Below are 14,951 nucleotides of genomic sequence, written 5' to 3' on the forward strand. Positions count from 1 at the left end.
GCTGGGTGACCCCGGGAGCGGCGCCGGAGCGGCCCCGCGCGCAGCCCGGTGAGTGCGGGGCGGGCGCGCTCCTCCCGCGGGGCTGCAGCGGCCCCCGTGCCCCGCCCGGGCCGTTACCCCGCGCCGTTGGACCGGCGGCCCCGGCACCGAGCGGGGCCCGCCACGGAGCGGCAGGAGGCGGCCGGTGGGTCCCTCGGGAAGAGCTGACCCGGATCCCGCCCTCGGTCACTCCTCTGCAGGTCGCCCGCCCGCCCGCGCCGCACACTTGTCCCCCATGGCCCCGTGGTCCCGGGAGGCGGTGCTGACTCTGTACCGGGCTCTGCTGCGCCGCGGCCGCGGCCTGCGCTACACCGACCGGGACTTCTACCTCGCCTCCATCCGCCGCGAGTTCCGCCGGAACCAGGGGCTGCAGCGGCTGGAGGACAAGGAAAGGCAGCTGGAGAAGGGGCAGGCTTTCCTGCAGAGCAGGCTCGGGGGCCTGGTTTAGAGATTCCCTGTAGCTCCCACTGGTCCCACTTACCTCCCTCTTCTTTCCAAAATCCCCTCGCCAGCCAGAAGAGATGATTAACACTCACTACCCACCACTTTCTTGAAGAAGTCCTGAAGGTGCTTCCACAGGCACACCAGGAGGGCTCTCCTGTTCTCTTCACAAATGCATTAGGTCACAGGTAGGTCATTTCCAATGATATAACCGCGTTCTTCTTGCTGCTGTTACAGTGAGCTCTGCAAAAATGTAGGGATTTTTCTGCTTGGGGATGACAAGTGAATATATTCTTGGTTCATCCAGGCAGGAACGTCCCCCCTGGCTTGGCTTTAGAAAAAACAAAGGGCAGTTTTAAACCACCCCAATCAGGCAGGCAGGCTGGCTCAGAATCTTGGACACTGACTCAGAAAACAGACCTCAAGCCACAGTGAAAGAGTTCCTTGGTGTTTTCATGTAGGTTCACTGGGGATCCACCTATGGGTGCAGTGGTGGTAAGGTCTGTTTTACAGCATCACAGAATCATTTAGGTTGGAAAAGACCTATGAGATCATTGAGTCCTATCTTTGACTGATGACCACCTTGTAACTAGACCGTGGCACTGAGTATCACATCCAGGTTAAACACCCCCAGGGATGGTGACTCCGTTACCTCCCCGGGCAGCCTATTCCAATGTCTAATCACCCTTTCTATGAGGAAATTCCTCCTGATGTCCAGCCTGAGCCTTCCCCAGCACAGCTTGAGGCCACGTTGGCCAGAGAGACTCTTTAAATTTAAATCTCAAGGTCAGGTTAAATGGAAATTGGAGGACACAAAAGTACACATGTAAGAAAATACTCATATCAATGTTCTACATGATTTGTTGTAGAGTCAAACCCACCAGCCTCGAGGGCAGGAATAAACATCAAATGAAGGCAAGGGAGCTGTTACCTTTATGATGTGTTGTGGTCTCTACTCTTGATTCTTGGGTGTCTTTGAAGTATCTGGGATTGGACACAGTTCAGAATTTAATCTGGGAGTGGAAGCTCTGAGACTGCCTGTCAGTTCTTGGGGAAGATTCTGCTTTGTTCCAGACAAACAGTTGGCCAACCATGTAGTGCCTTGTCTGTGAGCAAAATTACACTTGTTACATTAGAAATTAGAAAGTAAATTGGCTGTGCTTCGGTTGAGAAGCACAAATTAAAAGAAGAATAGCTGGATGGTTATAGGGTTTTGCTTAATATGCAGGATTTCATTGCAAAATATTGCGGAAGTAAATTCTACTTTCTTTCATGAAACCTATTCAATTATTAGAAAGCTCACATCAAATTTGGATGTGTTCGTTGCTTGGTCAGTCCTGTCCTGGCACTTCTGAGAACAGGCAGCTCTTTGAGGGAACATAATCAAAGAGGCTGCAGGGTCAGGTGCTCCCTTCCTGTGGTAAGACCCCGGGAGCAGGGGGTGTGAGGTGTGGGAGAAGGGGGTGAGCCGGCAGGGCCGGGCGTTCTGGGCCGCGCGCGTAACGCTCCCGCTCCTTGCAGGTAAGATGGCAGGCGCTGGGCAGCGCAAGGGGAAGAAGGATGACAACGGCATCGGCACAGCCATCGACTTCGTGCTGTCCAACGCGCGGCTGGTGCTGGGCGTGGGGGGCGCCGCCATGCTGGGCATCGCCACGCTGGCCGTCAAGCGGGTGAGCGCCGGGGCCACGAGGAGGGGCGAGGGGCCAGCGAAAGGAGCCGGGGTACTGACGATGGCCTGCATAAAACGCAAGCCCTCGGTCACTCAAACTGTTCTTGGTTTAGATGTACGACCGGGCAATCAGTGCTCCCAGCAGCCCCACTCGCTTGAGCCAGTCGGGAAAGAGAAGCTGGGAAGAGCCAAACTGGCTGGGCTCCTCTTCACGCCTGCTGACCCAGGACATGAAGACCAGCCTCAGCCGCTCCCTGCAGACCCTTCCCACTGATCCTTCAGCTGCAGACACAGGTAAGAGGCACGGTCATACTCCTGCATCACAGACTCATCCAGGCCTATAAACCCTGTATTTGTTTAAAAGAATGCAGGGAAGAAAATACTCTGGCCAGGATTTTTATGTTTTTCTTTTAAGTAGGTCCACTGGTAACTTCAAGAATCAGAACTGGCATTGGGAACTAGTCAATAATAGTCATCTATTTGCACTCTTTGTTCCTCTCATGACTTCATGGTGCTAAGCTTTATTCTCTTTCATTTTTTCCCTTTAAATCTGAATAGCTAATCTTTCCTCATAGAAAACTATTCCCTTGCTTTCAAGTACTTTGTTGCCTTTCATACCAGTTTGCTTGCATCTTTTTAAGGGGGGAGTATTCAAGCTGTGAATGTATTAGCAATTTATATCAGTATTTCCTATATTATTCCTACCATTTTCCGAGTAATTTCTGGATTGATGTTTCCTTGTTTAGTGCTGCTTATCAGTGAGTTTGTCTTCATTAGCCTATAGAAAGTGCCCTGTAGTTTTCTTTCTGAGTGGGATAATCAGTAATTTAGAATCCAACCATGCTTTGTTATGTGTGTTTGTTATGTGTTCTTTTTTCTCAATGGTTTTACTTTCTATCCCTGGTCACTCAATTCAAGAGATTTACACTTGGAGATTTAAACTAAAAATCAGAATCAAGCTATTCACTTGATTTCCAGATTATTTTAAAGGAAGTTATCTTTGGGATGGCAATAGGTTTTCTACTGAGGAAACATTAAAAAGCTAGACAGCTGTCTTAAATGGGGTCTAGATCATTTGATTGGAGTCCCCAAGCATATGGACTGAGTAATAAAAACATTGATGATGGTGTCTTAAATTCTTCAGTTAGAAGTAAATTAAAACTCAATATGGAAAAATAATTTTTTTCATAAATAGGCAGTGAAATCCAGCTCCCTGTGATTTTGTGCATTATTTCCTTTACACGAAAAAAGCTCAAATCTGTCCAAAAGAACCCAGTGGGACAAGTGACAGCAGCTGCTGAGGCTGGGCTGGATGGGTCTGTGTGCAGCTTGGTCAGCCATTCCTCACATGCTGTGTGGCCAAATGCCCATTGCCAAACAAATCTGCAACAGCCAATTGCTTTAATGGGGCCACTGACTTGGGGGTTTCTCCTGCACCCCTTAGGGATTACAGCCCTTCCAAAGATCTCTTAGATCTGTAATTCCTCTTTCATTCTCGTTGTTGACTTCTGAAATTCTTGGTCCATGTTAAGAGAAATCTGGAACGGATGGGAAGCATTGACTTATTTCTTTGGGAAACCAGTCAAAAAAAAAGGGGCTCAGAGAATCTGTGCAGGTCAGACATTGTTTAGTAACTCAGATGGCGATGTAAATCTTGTGTTGTTGCATGGTGCCTCAGAGTGGGCGCTCTGGTCTTTGTCCAGTGAAGGTTTAAGGGGATATCACTGGAGCTATGATGGCCTGAGCTGGGACAGCCCCGGGATCTGTCATCTCATCATCCTAATAACTGTGCTGATCAGACTCCCAACAACTATTTCATTTCCAGGTGGCACAATCTTCCCTGATCTCATATGCTAGCCAGGACTGGGTTTCTCTGGTAATTTGTAATAATCTGTTTCAATGTTAAAAACTCAAAGAGATCGTGCTGGTTGTTCAAAAGTGTTTTATTCACTGGTCTGGCATCACACGGGAAGCTTTTGAACTTTTTGGTAACAGCACTGAATTTTTGATGGAATTGAGCTGAGATACTGCCCACGTAGCCATTAAAATTACATCCTTGTACACAATGTTAGACTGGCTAAATTTCAAATCTAGTAACTTGTTTTAATCCATTCTGATGCTCGTAGTAGTATGTTCTGAAGTTCCTCAGCACGTCCCTTTGGAGCGGTACCTGCATAAAGCCTGCAAAATGTCTGCCGAGAGCTTTTTGGGACCTAGGAGACCGCAGTTCCGCTTGCAGATTCCATTCTGCGGAACACTTCACAGCGAAATCAGCTGCAACCTCAAGAGTTTTCCTTCTGTCTTGCAGACTGTTTTCGACCCACAAAGCCCAAGCCATCTGCCAAGAGGAGTCAGGTGGAGCTGAAGAAGGCCCGCCTTCGTCTGTCCCTGCAGGAGAAGCTGTTCACGTACTACCGGCGGCGGGTGGCGATCCCGGCGGACGAGCAGGCTCGGGCCAAGCAGGCGGCCGTGGATATCTGCACGGAGCTGCGCAGCTTCCTGCGCGCCAAGCTGCCGGACATGCCCCTGCGGGACATGTACCTCAGTGGCAGCCTCTACGATGACCTGCAGGTAACTCCTGGGGACATCATGGCTCCTTATTCAGGAGGCTGACCAGGCAGGGGCATTTCAGGCTTCCCTGTTGGCACTGCTGGCTCAGCACAACAATAAGGCCCCTGGTGTTGCCTTTCCCACTGTGGAGCCAAGCCTTGATTTCTGCAGTGCTGTTTGAACAGGCGTGACCAGGCTGCTCTGTCATTGTCTGCAAAGCCTTTGCTTTTTGCTGTTTTATTTCTCCAAAATATCTCAGTCCTTCTTTCCTTCCCTGCTGTCTCTCCTTTTAGCTGTGTTTTTCTTGCTGTTTCTCTGGTAGATGTCTGTTTTCTCTCCATCCCTCTATATCCATCCAAATACATGATATTCCCTTAGAAGTCCTGTATATTCATGTAAGTCTTTCCTACTCTTTATTTTACTTTAATGCATGACAGACCTGGATTGGACAGCAGTCCCTGCTGCAATATCTCCCTGATGGCAAGATGCCCATGGCTATAGTGAGTGATTCAGAGGCACACTTCTTTGTTTGAGTCACAGCTCTGGAATGCAGCATGGAGTGTCCAGTGAAATTTAGACCTGGGGTCTTAATCACACTGGTGAAAAGGGATCTTTAATGACCTTTTCCAAACAATGTAGCAGACCAGGTGAGGGCAGTGTACCTAGCTGTAGCATGGGATTATTAAACCATGGCAACGGAAGCTTGTCTAGAAACTTAATACTCTGTCTCCTATTTAAATTGTCATGTGGTGTTGCCGTGCCCTAGGCCAACTGCATCTCACAACCAAGGAGCACTTAGAGCAATATGAGGCAGAATGATTCATCTATATGCAGTCCATGTCAGGTCTCTAAATAGTACATCCCACATAAGCACTAGCTTTGGCTATACCTTGGAATTATCCCACTGATGGTTGGAAATAGTCCTTCAGAGTGCCTTTTAACAAAGGAAGGCTGGGAATCCCACGCAGAGAGGCGAGTGAGACAGCTGAATCCTTATTCCAGGTTCCTTTGGACAGAAGGCTATCTAAAGGTGGTGAATAAAATGAATGTGGAGAGAGAAAGTTTGTTCTTACCAACTTTTCTCTCTTGTGAAAGGTAGTGACAGCTGACCACATTCAACTCATTGTACCTCTGATGCTGGAGCAGAACCTGTGGTCATGTATCCCCGGGGAGGACACTATCATGAACATTCCTGGCTTCTACTTGGTGCGTCGAGAAAACCCAGAGTACTTTCCTCGTGGGAGCAGCTACTGGGACCGCTGTGTGGTGGGAGGTTACCTTTCTCCCAAAACTGTAGCAGACACCTTTGAGAAAGTTGTAGCTGGCTCCATCAACTGGCCAGCAATTGGGAGTCTCTTGGACTATGTGATCCGTCCAGCAGCTCCCCCAGCAGATTTGACACTGGAAGTCCAGTATGATGCAGATCGGCATCTTTTTATTGACTTTCTACCATCCCTGACACTGGGTGACATCGTCCTCGTTGCCAAACCTCACCGCTTGGCCCAGAATGACAACTTGTGGCGACTGAGCCTGCGGCCAGCGGAAACGGCTCGCCTCCGTGCCCTGGACCAGGGCGATTCTGGCTGCCGCTGCTTGTGCCTCAAGATCTTCAAAGCGGTGTGCAAGTTAAACCCAGCTCTGGGACACCTCACTGCCAGCCAGCTCACCAATGTCATCCTGCACCTCTCCCAGGAGGAGTCCGACTGGTCCCAGGACATGCTGGCTGATCGCTTCTTGCAGGCACTGAAGGGGCTGATTGGCTACTTGGAGGCAGGTGTCCTCCCTAGTGCCCTGAACCCCAAGGTGAACTTGTTTTCAGAGCTCACCCCCGAAGAAGTGGATGAGTTGGGCTACACTCTCTACAGCTCTCTGTCAGAGCCAGAGGTCTTGCTGCAGACGTAATGGGGCCTTACCTACAGAAATGTTGATAGGGTTTAGCCAATGCAGACTTTGATTACTACAAATTATGTCTCCTCCACTTCTCCCTATCTCCCTCTCTCTCTCTCTTCACCAGTCCCCCTTTTGGTTCATTAGTAATTCCTGCTGTGGAGTTGGTGCTCCCACTGAATTTCTTGGTGCTACTGGTCCATTTCCACCGTCTCTGCCCCAACAGGTACCCATTGGCTAGGGAAGAGAGGCTAAAACTGCAGCTCTGAGATCACGTAAATTCTGCTGAGTTTAAGTGTCTACCAAAAAAGTAAACCAAACTATGCATTTCTTTCTTCTGTAGTCCACTTACTGCAGCAAGCCCATTTTGGTCTGAAGAAGGTGGAACTGGGCTGGTAAATCCAGTGATGATTTTAGCAGACTTGCACTGAGGTTGTTTATTTTTCTCCAGCCTGACTTTGCCCCATTTCTTTTTCTCGGCTGTCCCACACTGTCTCACTTTCCTTTCTTTTATGTCCCTTTGGCCCAGTCATGCAGGGCAGACTGAGTGAGATATTTTGGATAGGGTTCTTTTTGTATTTCTAAGTGGATAATGATTACACTGGCAATATTTAGGGCTATAGAGCTTGAAATTGGAGAATTCCCACAGCTCCTGCTCCTACGGAGCCTTCTCATACTTTGCAAGCTGGGTTCAGGATTAAGGGCCAAGATTTGTCCGGTCTACTGCAACACAACCTCCTGTATGGGCAATTCTTGTTGAAGCTGTCACAGGAGAGGAAAGAACCTTTGTGGTCTGGCTGTGTGATGAGGCTGAAGGAGCAGAGCTTGCTGTTCCTGCATAGCCAGATCTGCTGGGAATGGCCTCGGGAGTGGATAACAAGGCAGCTCTTTAGTCTCTGGCCTAGAGGAAGAGAGGGTGATTACAGGGGAGGGGTGGGAGACATGCATGGGAATGGGGATGGTTTTTTTTCATCCTTTCCCCAAGAGCTTATGGCTGTTCTGGTTTACTGGAGGTGGAAACAAGACTGCATGCCTCAAAGGGCTTTGGAACAAGCACACACAAGCCAGATTCTCACCAGCTCTAAGGCTGTAAAGGTGATAGAACTGAACAGGTGTCATGAGCAAGGGTCTGTCCCATACACTGGTGTTAGGGTACATACACAGAGCTGGTATTTAGGAATATATTAGCTTTGCCATCTGCTCTGTGTGTTTTAGTCTCCTCCCCAGAACTGAGGCTGTCCATCCCCTTCCTCATTCCCATGTGCTGACTCTCCAGTGCTCCCAGTTTACAAATACTCTTAATAAACTGGTGAGGGCACACCTTCCCATTCTGTCTGGTTGGACCTGTTGGCAGTGCAGTTCTGCCCGCTCCTGTCTATGGCTGCTCTCAGGCTGTAGACTCTTCATACTCTGCATTAAGCCATCTGCTGTCTTCAAGAAGTGGGAGAGAAGGTGTCCCCCTGAGTCTGGGACCGTGTGTGTATCTCAAAAGACCAGCATAGATATTGTTACAGAAACGTATTTGCCTTTTCCCAGCTTTTTCAGCTTTTTTTCCCCCTTGCTGTCCAGCCTCCTTAGCCAGTGGAGAGGAGTACTACAGCAGCAGGGTTTGGAGGGAGCAGGAATCCTTCTCCTTTTCTCCTCCCTTCCTCTCAGGACTTCCCCCATCTTTGACAGAGAAGTTTCAAGGTGAATTTCAGAAGTGGAGCCACCAAGGGAAGTCTTTCACCCTGGGTTTTTTTAGAGGCAGTGCTGGTGAGATGGGGGAGGGAGCATCTTTCTTGGACAATCCGTCCATTTTAGCTAATGTGTCAGATAGCATTCTGTATACAGTGATAACGCAACGTTGCATTTTAAATTATTTAATCCTTAGGGCACTGGTATTTTCTAGACTCCCAGATGTGTACTTTGAAGTTTGTGTGTGTATATAAAGTCTGTAGTCTATCAAAGGTTAACAGGAATCCCATTTGTGTGACTTTGTGTTTTGTAAGTTTTGCAGCAGTGAGTGTTGGTCAACTGTTGATTGCTCTTCACTCTGGTTCCCAGATTTTTTTCCCCTCTTCCTTCCCTTGCCCCCCACTGCCTTTCTGATGGCTAGCCTATTACAGCTTTCCTACCCTAAAAGCAGACAAAGGAGACTCGAAGCCTGTAGGCTATTGGGGGAAGTTCCCCTTGTTTTTAATTACTTGAAGGTCAACAAAAATATTAAAATAACTGGGTTGTCAGGAGTTCCCCCAAAGCTCATTTCTTCAGTATGATATCACCCCTCACTTGGTGCTGACTCCAGTACCGTGGTCTTCACATTGTAACAGCAATGTGGTTGGAAATGATTAAAACTCTAGATATAAAAAAGGTGAGATAGAAACAGGAGGAAGCCACTGTCTGAGCTGATTTGAGAACAGTTGTCACACACATATCTGTATATGTATATATATATATAATTTTTTACATGAATGCTTTTACTTCTTCCTGGCAACCTAATGAATTAATATTTTATGGCCATTTTTTGCTGCTATTGAGCTCAATTTGTGTATCAAATGGAGACTGAAGCTGCCTTTTTGCCTTTTCTGTAGACTCTGCTCCACTTCACTTGCATCAACCATCTCCATCATTTCTTCCCTTCAGTTTTGCCCTCCTCTGAGCTAGCCACAAGCCTGTTCTCAGGAGGCAAATGATCACTTCCTACAGGCAGCCACCACAGCAGGCAATAGCTGCCCTGGCAGTGGCAGTCCTGACAAAGGCCAAAGATGTGATGGGTCACAGGGACACTGCAGCTGGGAGTATTTTAAGAGCAGGGTCAGGTATAAGGGGCAATAGAAGCAGGGAAGAAGGTGTAGGATTAAGTATGCAGGAAACCTCCAGTAATGCTGCTGACTCTGTGGGTCGAACAGAATGTTGCAGAGTCTTTCAAACTGGCACCTTTCAGTATTAAATGCAGTACACATGTTGACGTACAGCCTGGAGGGCTGCCTTACCTATAGGTAGGCTCCTTCCTGGTCAAGCCTGTAGCACAGAGCAGGAGAACCTAAAGCTGAATGTGAAAAGGGCAGCTCCCAGCCACTTTCCTGGCAGAGCGGCTCAGAGACAGATTGATTGTTATGAGGCCCAGGGTGTGCATTGGGCTGCTGGCTGCCTCAGCTCCAAGAATGTCTCCGTGTGTTCTGCTGTAGCTTAGTTCACACAAGCTTCCCATGAGATTGTCGTCTTATTCCCTGTAACTACAGGGTGAGGACCAACTTGCTCAGCTGTGGGTTTCACTGCTGCTGAGCTCCACTGCTAATCGTTCAAGTCAGATGGATTTCTTTTCCCATGTTTAAAAGCAATTATGGAAACAGGAGACCGCTTTCTGCCCCCTGGCAAGCTGCCATCAGGGCCCTCATTCTTAGCATGTGGGCACGCAGTGAGAAGTGAAGAGATGATGCCCCATCTCTCCCAGGCCTGGAGGCTGTGGATTTGCAAAGGGGAAAGTCCAAGTGCATGATCTGTGACAGAGTGTGTGGAATTCTGGAATAAAATGACTTTCCACAGAAACCTGGTTGTCTCTGGCATGTTTATAAACAAAGGAACATCTCTCTCTGCTTTCACCTCGGTGCATCACCTTCATGCTGATATAACTCTGCACCACACCAGTGCTTGGGGACTGACATGCCCCTTGCTGATTCACTTGCTTTCCCTTTGCAGCTCTGGGCACTCAGCACTTTGCAGCTTGTCTCGAGGGAGTAATCAGCTCGGTGCGGCAGCGTCCTGGTTCCTGGCAGCTTTCACACCAGTCACAAGATGATGCGTAATTGTGGCGCTGAGCCTCCCATCCTCTCTCCGATAGTCCGCGTGCCCGGACAGGCACCTGCTTTTCATGTGGCTCCCCAGACTTCAGAGGCTTCCGTGCCTCTGGAATATTAAACTTTCCTGTGCAAGCTCTCCCACCCTTGTTCAGTCACACCTTGGTTTTTGTGTGCCAGGCCTCTCCCCTGCCAAATGCACTCCTCTCTTATCCAGGCATCAGCCTTGAGGCAGCGAGGAACCTGCTTTGCCAGGGGCCCATGTCTGGTGTGCTGAAGTTCTTTGCAGTAAGACCCAGTTTTATGTGCCTGCTTGGGAAGGTGGAGTGGAAATGCTGGATGTCAAATAAAGTGTGAAGTCGTGCTGCTTTTGATGGGTCCCAGGCTCCTCAATTCTTGGAAGACATGCTACAGTGGCAACATTGTCCTATAAGACTTATCTTAATGAGGACTCTCTAATTAACTGTTTTGGAGGGTATTTTATGATACAAAGGGAGTCTACATCTCCAACAACTTCTTTTTTTCTAATGTCCCTTGCCTGCGTTGCTTTTGTTTTTTTCCTTTTATCTGTCCTGTGGTAGAAACAGATCAGATGAGATCAAGCACGTTTCATGCCATACAGAGTCTTACAGGAACAGCTAAAATAAGCTGCTCTGTGAAATCTGTGACAGGTATTACCCCCTCAAGTTAAAGCCCCTGGAAAGCTTAGAGCCTGCAATACATGGTTAATATATGCAGTGGTTTGCACCTTTGCATAAAAGCTGTCCTGGCACGAACAGGGAGGAGAGATCAAAAGATAAGTGTCTGTTTAATGTAAAGAAGAAATAATTGAGGGGAGTGATAATTATTTCAAGTATGGAAAAAGTTGCTACAAAGAAGAAGAGCACAAATAGTTCTCCAGGCTGCAAAGACTCAGAACCTCTTTTGTTCTTAGCCTAAGGAACAAACAGCTTAGGAGGAAGGTGAATTTTGGAAAAAGCAAAAGCCCACTTTGTTATATAACCACAGTCCTGTCCTGCATATTAATGTAGCTGAGTTTACATTTTACTTATTTATTTTTGCATCTCTTAATTTTAAAAATAAATACATAAATTCTAGCCTATTTTGTAGCTTATCTTAAACTGGGGAAGAAAGGATGACTGAAACCCAAATTTGAGATTATCATGCTACTGTTGAACTGCATTATTAATGTAGTAATTTTTTCTTCCCAAAGACTTAGTTGCATCCATGGTTTTTAAGGTTTATTTTAATATTCTAATCTTCAAAAAAGCTGCAGACAGCTGCTGCTTTTTAAATTTAGTCTCACAGAAAAAAAAAAAAAAAGAGCCTCTTCCAAATTTTAGTTTCACAGAAGAAAAGAGCGGCCTTTTTCAAACAAGGAATTTCTCTTCCAGATAAGATAAAATATGTTTGCTCACTACCTGGACTATTCAGTGGCTCCAGCATGGCTCACTGAATCGGACTGGATGTTGAAATGCTGGGCTTTGCCCACAGATGCAGCAAGCAAGAAATGGGAGATTCTACCTCCTACCAGTGAAACCCAGTATTGGCTTCCAGCCCTAGGAGAACTGCTGTGGTCCAGACATTTGGGGAACTGTTTGAGATATCTGGATTTTATCTTTTTTATCCTTGTCAGGTTGAGTTACTATCTGAGTTTATGATCTGAGGGATTCAAAGAATATCCTCCCACTCTGTTGGTTTTTTTTTTTTCCTCTCTCTCTCGTTTTTTAATTTAAGATTCAACACCTTCTTAGAACAGCTCTTATTTAACAATGTGTCCCCTACACAATCAAGGATAAAATTTTTACTAGCATTCTCTGAGAAGGACAGCATTATTCACATGTCAAGGACCCAGAAATGTGGTGGTGAGCAGGCTATTATTCCTTTCTTTACAGTATGTGATCCTGTGGAATAATCTTGCAAACAGTAAGGCAAAAGAGGGTGGTAAGACCAGTGGGTAAGGCAGGGAAGATCTGAAATCATTCTGTAGACAGGAAATGTTCTTGTCATTTTACAAACAGCAAAGAGAGTGGGACACAGAGTTTGGCTCAAGGAACTCAAACTTCTCATGATTTTAGGCTTTCCTAAGTACTCATGCAGAAGTCAGTTCTGAACAAAATCACATTAAACACAGTAAAAGATGGATTTTTATTTTGTGCCCTGGTTCAATTTCCCTGGCTCCTGTGGCTAAGTAGCTCTTTGATCTGTCTATTAACACTCAGTGCTGAGCTTCTCAGGGGAAATAAATATATATAGATAAATTCTAACCACATTCTTCATGAAAAGCCTTCTCCATACAAATAATGGGCAAAAGTTGCTTACTTGTGTTTTTGTTTTGTTTAGGATTTTCTTTTGTAAGGCAACAATTCCCTGGCTTCAGTGCAATTCCACCCTTCCCCTTCCTCTCTCTGTGGCAGAATTGTCAATGTTCTACAAAAGCACAGGGGCGATACTGTCCCATAAGACATCCCACTACAATGATCCTGGTCCTGTACAACCCTCTTGTCTCATTCTGCTCAGCATTGCAAAGCACTGCACACCTCAGAGGCAACAGACACGAGGGCATAGATGGCAAATGATGGACTGTGTAGGCTCTTTCCCACAACAGGCATTACTTCAAAACTCGTAGTGCCCTGGCAGGCTCCTTACCTCCCTTGAAAGGCAAGAAGCAATTGTTCCTGGAAGCAGTATTGCAGAATGACATTTTTGCCTTCAGATTCTTGAATTTATTTAGCACAGGGGGCCTTGGAGACAGTAAGTACCACCACTTACATGGATAATAAGATGTGAATCATGTTCAGCTGCTGCTTGTTTGCAGCAGCAGCGAGGCACTCTCAGAGGGCCTGAGGTGCGCTGGAGCCAAGGCAGTACAAGGCACAGCAGTTCCAGAGGCTGCAGAGCTGCAGCTCCCACGGTGCTTGTTAGAGAGCATGCTGGCAGGGGCCCAGCTCCCTGGCATTCACAGGGAAGGTGGTTTTTGCTGAGGCAAGGACATGACCAAGGCACAAACCTTCTCTTTTCTGAATCACTACCTGTGGTCATGAGAGAGACAGTAGTAGAAAGCATCCAGCCTTTTTTTGAACAAGGAGCAATGAACTTGTGTTTTGGGCTAGGAACCTTTCTCCTTTTGGGGATTTTTTTAAATTTTATTTTATTTTGTAGGTTTTTTTTCTTTTTCTATGTAAAACAAGAAAATGAATAAAGAATGATGCATCTTCAGTCCATCACTCTGCACTGCAAAGGAGGATGTTTGGTATCATCAGCAGACTGGTGACTCCCAAGCTTTGTGCCCTGGGACAGACTTACCTTTTTGTGAGCCTGCCCTGCCTACGGGAGACCTGTATTTCTGGTAAGTGCTCAGCATCCAAATGTGCCTTACTGAGACTGCATGACTGAGGTGAATGGCTCAAATGTTACCTTCCTGACTAGCACCAGCACTGCCTCAGACCCAGAGAAGATGTCTCCTCTTGAAGCCAGGACAAGGCCTCAACAAAATCTCACCCTCTGAATGCCAAAAGAGCAGGCCAGCTGTACCTTCCCAACAGGGCTGGGCTGCTGTGGCTGGCTCCTGACAGAGCTGGGTTTAGTCTCAGACCAGTTCTCTCAGCAGTCCCAGAAACCTCCTCCTGTTAAGAGAACTGCAAACCTCCCTCACCCAGCACCACGGCAATGGCAGTAAGAGGGCGGGTGGGTTGAGAAGCCATAGCACCTACTCAATATGATACTTTGGCTGCAAAGTCTTCTTTGGGGACTATTATCCAGCCTGCCCATGGCCAGTCCACTCACTTGAGGAAGCTCTGCTGGGGCCACCTGTCAGACCATGTACAAGTGCAGGGAGCAGAACAGGCTCAAAGTCTTCTGAAATAATCTTCTTTCTGACATAATTTGCCAAATCCCCAAACACAGAGACCTTAGGAGGGAAAATGACATTCCTTCAGGAAAAAGCTATAAACTCAATGGTATGACAATTACGTCAGTATCCACCAGGAATTTTTATTTCCTTCTTTGTAAACAAGTAGATATTAAAACAGTACAAAGTCTGCTGGTAAATCACTGAGCAGTTGCTGCCTATGGAGAGTGGAAAATTATTACTGAGTAATGGCTGCAGCGTTCCTCCCCAGGGACTGGGCAGCTACAGCCTCAACAGTGACTTATCCTCAAATGAGTTTCAGAGCTTCATCTGAACTACTTGTTGTGTCAGTGTTCTTGCTGAAGCTGCCTGCCAGCACCAGAATCAGAGATCTCACACATGCCCAAAAGATCCCTAGAACTCTGTTTTATTTCACTCATAGGGTACACCTGTGCACAGTCTCTCTTCCTGGCCTCATCAAAACACTCTGAAGTGACATGAAGTGAGAAACAAACCCCCCAGAGGAGCACACAGAGCACAGCCTGGTATTACCCTTTCACTGTGCACCCCCCTCACTGAACAGAGAGGCTGAAATAAGCTCAAACAACCTTCCCACCTGCTTCAGCCAAAGCCGATGGTTTAGGAACCAGGTTCAGGAGTGCAGTGGAATTGCTGCTGGGCTGCTGCAGCAAGGGGTCCTCATGCTGACCGGTCTAAGGGGCACTGAGACACTGAA

The 14,951-nt window shown here is 47.1% G+C and overlaps 2 protein-coding genes across 3 annotated transcripts; both read left to right on the forward strand.

The window, feature by feature from the left end:
- Positions 1-23: 23 nt before the first annotated feature.
- Positions 24-487, forward strand: LOC121675648 (MIEF1 upstream open reading frame protein-like). Its single transcript, XM_042051249.1, has 2 exons — positions 24-48; positions 240-487. The coding sequence occupies exon 2, from the start codon at positions 275-277 to the stop codon at positions 485-487; it is 213 nt and encodes a 70-aa protein (XP_041907183.1). The 5' UTR covers positions 24-48; positions 240-274.
- Positions 488-579: 92 nt separating this feature from the next.
- LOC121675644 (mitochondrial dynamics protein MID51) lies at positions 580-10,117 on the forward strand. 2 transcript variants are annotated; one of them, XM_042051244.1, is made up of 5 exons: positions 582-668; positions 2,002-2,150; positions 2,263-2,443; positions 4,458-4,720; positions 5,795-10,117. In XM_042051244.1, the coding sequence occupies exons 2-5, from the start codon at positions 2,007-2,009 to the stop codon at positions 6,599-6,601; spliced, it is 1,395 nt and encodes a 464-aa protein (XP_041907178.1). In that variant the 5' UTR covers positions 582-668; positions 2,002-2,006; the 3' UTR covers positions 6,602-10,117. The 2 variants fall into 2 exon arrangements, with proteins under 2 accessions (XP_041907179.1, XP_041907178.1); XM_042051245.1 differs by lacking the exon at positions 2,002-2,150 and having other exon boundaries at positions 580-668.
- Positions 10,118-14,951: the final 4,834 nt, after the last annotated feature.

The sequence above is a fragment of the Corvus kubaryi genome, unplaced genomic scaffold, assembly GCF_017639235.1.
Source record: "Corvus kubaryi isolate FWS band 111438036 unplaced genomic scaffold, C.kubaryi_AGA036_p1.0 74, whole genome shotgun sequence".
Taxonomy (NCBI): domain Eukaryota; kingdom Metazoa; phylum Chordata; class Aves; order Passeriformes; family Corvidae; genus Corvus; species Corvus kubaryi.

Coding starts and splice junctions, on each gene's coding strand:
- LOC121675644 (XM_042051244.1), top strand. CDS start 2,007: ATGGCAGGCGCTGGGCAGCGCAAGGGGAAGAAGGATGACAACGGCATC. Junction 2,151..2,262: donor CCACGCTGGCCGTCAAGCGG/GTGAGCGCCGGG, acceptor TTCTTGGTTTAG/ATGTACGACCGGGCAATCAG. Junction 2,444..4,457: donor TCCTTCAGCTGCAGACACAG/GTAAGAGGCACG, acceptor TCTGTCTTGCAG/ACTGTTTTCGACCCACAAAG.
- LOC121675648 (XM_042051249.1), top strand. CDS start 275: ATGGCCCCGTGGTCCCGGGAGGCGGTGCTGACTCTGTACCGGGCTCTG.